Source organism: Cystoisospora suis, assembly GCF_002600585.1.
Source record: "Cystoisospora suis strain Wien I chromosome Unknown contig_6279, whole genome shotgun sequence".
Lineage (NCBI taxonomy): Eukaryota > Apicomplexa > Conoidasida > Eucoccidiorida > Sarcocystidae > Cystoisospora > Cystoisospora suis.
In genome coordinates this window covers 3,126-9,513 of record NW_027159068.1, presented here as the reverse complement: position 1 = coordinate 9,513, position 6,388 = coordinate 3,126, and the positions used below count along the sequence as shown (strand labels likewise).

The 6,388-nt window shown below is 42.1% G+C and overlaps 1 protein-coding gene across 1 annotated transcript; it reads left to right on the top strand.

Annotated features, from left to right (window-relative positions):
- Positions 1–208: 208 nt before the first annotated feature.
- CSUI_009900 (pub domain-containing protein) lies at positions 209–6,388 on the top strand. Its single transcript, XM_068070009.1, has 4 exons — positions 209–409; positions 1,194–1,370; positions 2,419–2,623; positions 4,080–6,388. The coding sequence occupies exons 2-4, from the start codon at positions 1,197–1,199 to the stop codon at positions 5,003–5,005; spliced, it is 1,305 nt and encodes a 434-aa protein (XP_067918016.1). The 5' UTR covers positions 209–409; positions 1,194–1,196; the 3' UTR covers positions 5,006–6,388.

The following is a 6,388-nucleotide window of genomic DNA, read 5'->3' as shown; positions in this document are numbered from 1 at the left end:
AGATAGATAGATAGATTAAAGATAGATAGACTAGGACGTTCTAGATGTAGATGAAAGACGATAGACACCAAGAGAAAGAGGATAATTTAGTGAAGATAGATAGATAGATACAACGAGTGCGAAATTTCTCAAGAAGGAAGCCTAAGATGTTTCTTCAATGTTCCTTTTCTCCCCTTTATTCTTTTCTTTCTTTCTTTCTTGTGTCTTTCAGACAGGTGGAGGTAAAGAAGAGGAAGTGGATCTTGCTCCTGCGGTGTATGCCTTAGAGGAGCTTCGCTATCGCGAGAAGCTAGCTCGAGAAGAAGAAGAAAAGCAGCGGAGACTCAATGGGGCTGAAGAAGACGAGGATTCTGCCTCACCGAGTCGCGCACCGGCTTTAACCGCTGCAGACGTCGCGAGGATTAAAGAAGTAAGGAAAGAAGGCGGAAGGCATTGTGAGGTGTATGTACACCCGAGAAGAAGTTGTGTGATGGTGGATGTACATGAAAACTGAAGAACATGAATCAGGTGTATAGACCATGGAAAGAAGAAGGGGGTGGAAGGAGGCGGTGTATGTAGAGGAGTGTCAGGAGAAAGAAGAAGGCAAAGACAGGAAAAGAAAGAGAAGAGGAAAGGAAAGGAAGGATTCTGGGGCTCTTTTGTCACCTTCACGGTCGTCTCTTCTTCTTCTTCGAGGCTTCGTGTGTTCTGATACACGGAAATGTAGATAGAGATCTTCCTGCATGCGCCTGACGTTCTGATAGGAAAGAAGACACCTGCAATAGATGCATTACATACACGAAGCATGCATATGTAGGCAATCGTACAGATAGATTAAGGATAGATAGGATAAAGGTAGGCAGACCTTCTTCTCTCTCATTGTTCGCCTCAAAGTCATACGCCTTCAGTTGCTTTCTCTTTGTATATCTGCACATATATCTCTCTACAGATATCATGTATATATATATATATATATATATGCATGTATATGTGTATACATGCAATAGATTTATGTATACCTCTGTGTGAGAGTGTAGCTTTGCTTGATATATATTATTTATCTAAGGAAACACGTGAAGAAGCTCGTTCTATTTTTCTCCTTGACTATTCTTGTCCTTCTTCCTATTCTTTCTTTCTTCTCTTCTCTTCTTTCGGTTTATCTTTCTCTTTCTCTTTCTTTCTCTCTGTTTCCCTGTCTGTCTCCATGTGTGTAGATCATGAGTGAAGGGCCTTCCTTCAAGTCTAGGCTAAAGCAGCAGCTAGAGCAACTCCAGAAGAGGAAAGTGTATCGCTCGTGTATAGTGCGAATTCTTCTTCCTGACCGTCTCATTCTCCAGCTGACTTTCGCACCTTCCAAAACTCTCAAATACGTCAGAGGAGAAGTACAGAAGGTATGCACACCCCACTTGCTCCAGCCTCTCTCGGCCCAGGATTCCTATTGATAGTCAAAATGAAAGGGAGGAAGAAGAAGAAGACGAAGGGGAAAAGAAAACCTCTCTGTGAAAAGGAAAGAAAAGAAGAACAAAGGAAGAAGGAAAGAGAGAAAGAGAAAGGAGAGAGAGATAGATAAAGGATAGAGAGATAGATAGATTGAAGATAGACATAGATGTAGATGTCGCGATGTAGATCAAAGATAGGTACACCTGTCATCGTGAATATATAAAAGTAGATACCAGTTTATGTAGAGGGAGATATCCAGAGAGAGAGAAAGAAAGAGAAAAGATATATGGATATATGAAAATATGTGTGTGCGTATGGATTGGATGAGGGAGGGGTGTCCTCTCGAAACTTCTCGAGATAAAGATGCTGGGGGTGTATCTACACACGCTTAGTAAGCCTACTACATACATACATCATAAATATTTATATGTCTATGTCTATATAAATGTCGGTATGAATATGTATGAGTATGTATGTATTTATCTACCTACCAACATGTATGAGTGTAGGCCCCCCCATGTCTCTCTAGTCCATCCAGAGCTATTCAGTCTATCAATATATACACCCATACACCATATAGATATCTCTCTATATGAATATATATATATATATATATATGTATATACAATGCCTATGTGTAGATGGATATGTATGCGATGTGCTTGTGTTGGTACAAGTGTAGGGGTAGTTTAGTATGTATGTGGGAAAGATTAGAGCTTTTCTCCGTCATCCTCGCTCGCGCCTTCGTGTCTTTCCTCTATTTATTCCCTACATACATCAAGTAGAGAAAGAAACACGAGAATCTCCATGAAAGGCTGCGTAGATCTACTCTGTTGCATGTGTAGAGAGCATTCCTACGATAAGAAGTGTACATACACTCGAGGAGGTTCTCTTACATAGATAATAGAGGAAGACTAGATCGATAGATGAGGGATGGATATCTTTCTTTCTGATTCACAAGTGTCGTGTATTTCTTTGCATGTCTTCTTCTGCCTTTAGTTCCTCCATCCCGATCTGCGATCTCTCCCTCCTTCTTCTAGTAGTCCTAGTACCAGTAGTAGTGATACTTCTTCTTCTTCTTCGCTTCATCTCCAGAGGAAGTGGTATTTGTGTGAGACGCCTCCTTTAAGAAAAGTCGATTTAACGAAAACGCTCTACGATCATGGCTTCGTCCCCAACTGCACCCTCCATCTCAAGTTCCCAGGTATCAACTCTTCTCTCTCCCTCTATCTCTTTCTTCTTTCTTTCTTCTTTCTTTCTTTCTTTCTTCTTTCTTTCTTTCTTTCTTTCTTCTTTCTTGTCGGTCTTTTTCTCTTAGTTTCTATGTGAGGAGGGAGGAGGTAGAGGTATGGGCACATACACGTAGTAGTCCTATTATATTACGATGACGATTAGGACTATGGCTATTCCTATCACTATCCCCACTACTACTATTATGAGACGAGGACCTCTATAGCTCCTATCACTTCTACTACCACTACTACTACTACGGCTACTACTACTACTACGGCTACTACTACGGCTACTACGGTTGCTAGCTATGGCGATGACTCTTAGCTAAATAATTAATTAGTATCATAGTAGTAGTAGTATTAGTAGTAGTCAATGGGCGTGATACGATCAGAAGTTTCATATCTACAGAAGTCGACTGTGTAGGATCGATCCATTTCTATCTACTTCTATCGCTGTATATTGCATTGTCTATCTAGAGAGTCTCCTTAAGTACTTCTCTTCAATCTCTCTATCTATCTTTAATCTATCTACAGAGGCAGATAGACGTGCCTGTCTGTGGCTGTGGCTGTGGCTGTGTTTTCTCTGGGTAGCGGTAGTAGTGATCGTAGTTGATGTGGATGGATGGGCCTCTGAGCCCTCCATGGCTACTACTACTAGTAGTACTACTATCACTACTACTACTAGTAGGAGATGAGGAAGAAAAGTGAGACGAAAGCTCTCCCTCTTTTCACGTTCTTCTTCTTCCTTATCATTCTTACGGGGATGAGAGAAGATAAAGAAGAAGAAGAAGATAAAGAAGAAGAAGAAGATAAAAAGCCTCTCTCTATCTGTCTCTCCCACTGTCTTTCTTTGTTTCTCTTCTCCTCCCCCTTGTAGGCATCTCCATCTTTAATCACCTACATAGAGAGGTAGACATACACAAGCATACTCTCCATATATCTACAGAGATCTTTCGGCATGCAACCATATATGAGACGCTTCTCTAAACAAGGGAGAAGCTTTCCATGCATCCATTTTCATAATAAGTACATCTTCATAGATACACCTTCCTATCTTTTGGTCGATGAAGACCTCCAGGTGCATCTCTGGATTTGCCATTCAAATTTCTCTCTTTCTTTCCTTCTTTCTTTCCTTATCTCAACGATGTTTTGCATTCTTCTATCTGCAGTCACTCACTCTTGCTCTCCTCCTGATCCTACCTACTACTACTACTACGAGGAGTACTACTACTAGTAGTAGTTTCAGCCTCCCTACTACTACTACTACGAGTGTGGTGGCTTATAAGTCATCTTCTTCTTCTCCCCCTGTTGATCTGTATGTATGCCCTCTTTCTTGGCATATCTTCATCTTCTTCTTTCGGTTCCTCTTTCTTTCTTCTTTTTCTTTCTCTTTTCGTGTTGTCTTTTGTCTTTCCTTTCTTTCTGCAGAGGGGTGTCCTCCTTTCTCATCTAGCATTCCTCCGTTTCTAGATCTCCAAGTCTTGGCCCACCATTCTCTCGCTCTCCCGCGCTCTTCTTCTCTCTCTCCGTCTTCTGCCTTATCGACCTCTTCGCCTCCTCCTGCACCTCTGGCACCCCGTGGCTTTTTTTCTTCTTCTTCTTCGCCCTCTTCTTCGAGTCAAAGCAACAGCTTGGACCTCTCCACCGCCGCCATGGCAAGACCGTCTTCTTCTTCTTCGTCTTCTTCTTCTTCTTCTCTTGTCTCAGGTAATCGTGTGTCTTACGCTTTTCCTTTTAGTCCCTCCCCTGTAGCTTATTCTCCGTCACACACATGCGTAGAGCAAGCTAGTACTGTATACCATCATTATTATTCAAGAGCTTCTCCTCCTCCGCCTCCTTCTTCGTCTTCTTCCTCGTATCCGCGGCATTCTTCTTCTTCTGCTTTCGCGGTATCTTTTCATCCAGGTGTTTCTGTTGATACATATCCCATTCCCTCTCAACAGCCACTAAGGAGAAGAGAAGAAGAAGAAGAAAGAGGAGGAAGAAGAAGCAGAAGCGATCATGTCTTGTCTTCTTGGTCTTCTTCTTCTTCGTCTTCTTTTCTTGCAGGTGCCCCAGCCGGATACCTAGTCAATCCTTCTTCGTCATCTTCTTCTTCTTCTTTGCTCCCTAATCGTCATGTCTGCAATACTCCCCTAACTACTACTACTACTTATTATCCTACCTCTTCCTACTCGCCGTCTTCTTCTTCTGTTTCGCCTTCTCATCATAGTCAAGCACATCCTCAGAATAGTAGCAGTAGTAGTAGCACTACCAAAGGGGCAGGCAATAGTCAGAATGGAAGTACGTCTTCTTCTGCTTCTTCTTTATCGAAGAAGGCGTCGATCGTGAAGAATCTTTTCAAGAAGAAGTAGTCGCGATCTCTCTTCGTCATGAAAAAGAGAGAGAGAGAGAAATGGACGTACAGGAGAGAAAGAGAGCAAGAGAGAAGGAAAAAGAGAGAGAGAGAGAAAGGAAGAGGCAAAAGAGAACAAGAGAGAGAGATGGAGATGTTGTAGAATGATACAAAGGGGAAGATTCTTCTCTTCTAAAATGAGGACAGAAAGACTCCTCTTACAGGGAGAGAAGGAGACCAAGAAGAGACTCCACTTGTCATACTATAAGAATAAAATGTGGAGAGATAGAGAGGGAGTACCACTGTTTCTTCTTCTTCTCCGTAGTCTCACTGTGAATTAATGGTTCATATGCTTCTTCTATATACAAATATAGTCATAGCTACGGTATAGTAGTAGGAGTAGTAGGAGTAGGAAATATTCTATTAGCTTCGATTGACCTATCTGCTCTCTAGGGGTACCTTAACAGGCATGTCTTCTACTCCAAGACGCGAAGCTCCTCATGCTAATTCGAATGATGGAGAAGGAAAGTCCTCCACACTTTTATATCAAGGCGTCTATACCTCTCTCTCTCTCTCTGTGTCTCTCCCTCTATATATCCATTCAGTCTATACCGCTCTATTTATTTACTTCCTAATCTATGTACTTGTGTATAGGCCCGGTGTGTATGTATCTAGGGCTAGATGGCTGACGAAAGACAACAAGCTGAAGAGTTTTGCGCAGTCATCATTCATTTATCTTCTTCTCTTTCAAGTCAAAGCCTATCCCGCAGCGTAGACTTTCTTTCCTTCCTAAGACTTCTGAAAAAGAGGAAGAAGAAGACATGCCCATATCATCCATGTTTTCGCTGGAAGGATAGAAAAGAAAGAAAGACGAGAGACGAAAGCTTCTGATGCTTCTTTTGCTGTCGTTGCTTGTCTTTTCGTGGCCTCGGGTCTTCTTCTTCTTCGTTAGACTTCCTTCGATCACACGGTTCTAGCCAAGTGTATGTACACCTCTGCATGCATCTGTATTTGCTGCGGCAAGAAAAGAATGAGACAGACATCTTCGTTTTTTCTTTCCTTCCTCTCGCTTTCTCCTCCTCTGACGTCNNGAAAAAGAAAGAAAGAAGGAAAGTATTCTCAGTCCATTTTTCGTTTAGCTAGCTGACTGGAAGAAAGGTCGATCGATTGAGTGAGTGGTGGTTTCGATGCTCTTCAAGCTTTCTCTTTTTTCTTCTTTTTGTCCAGTCAGGAGTGGGTGGGGACATCTATGATGTATCTTCACTCTCTAATTCATCGGTCTTTATTCATCTATCTCTCCGTCTCTTCTCTCTAGATAGAGAGGGGAGAGAAAGAGGGAAGTATATGATGTGTGGGTGTGTGCCTGCGGATGGATCCATGTAGGTGTCGTGTCTGCCTATCT

Excerpts from the sequence above, each read along its gene's own strand:
- CSUI_009900 (XM_068070009.1), top strand. The coding sequence starts at position 1,197 with ATGAGTGAAGGGCCTTCCTTCAAGTCTAGGCTAAAGCAGCAGCTAGAG. Across the intron at positions 1,371-2,418 it reads TCAGAGGAGAAGTACAGAAG|TTCCTCCATCCCGATCTGCG; the intron begins GTATGCACACCC and ends TTCTGCCTTTAG. Across the intron at positions 2,624-4,079 it reads CCTCCATCTCAAGTTCCCAG|AGGGGTGTCCTCCTTTCTCA; the intron begins GTATCAACTCTT and ends TTCTTTCTGCAG.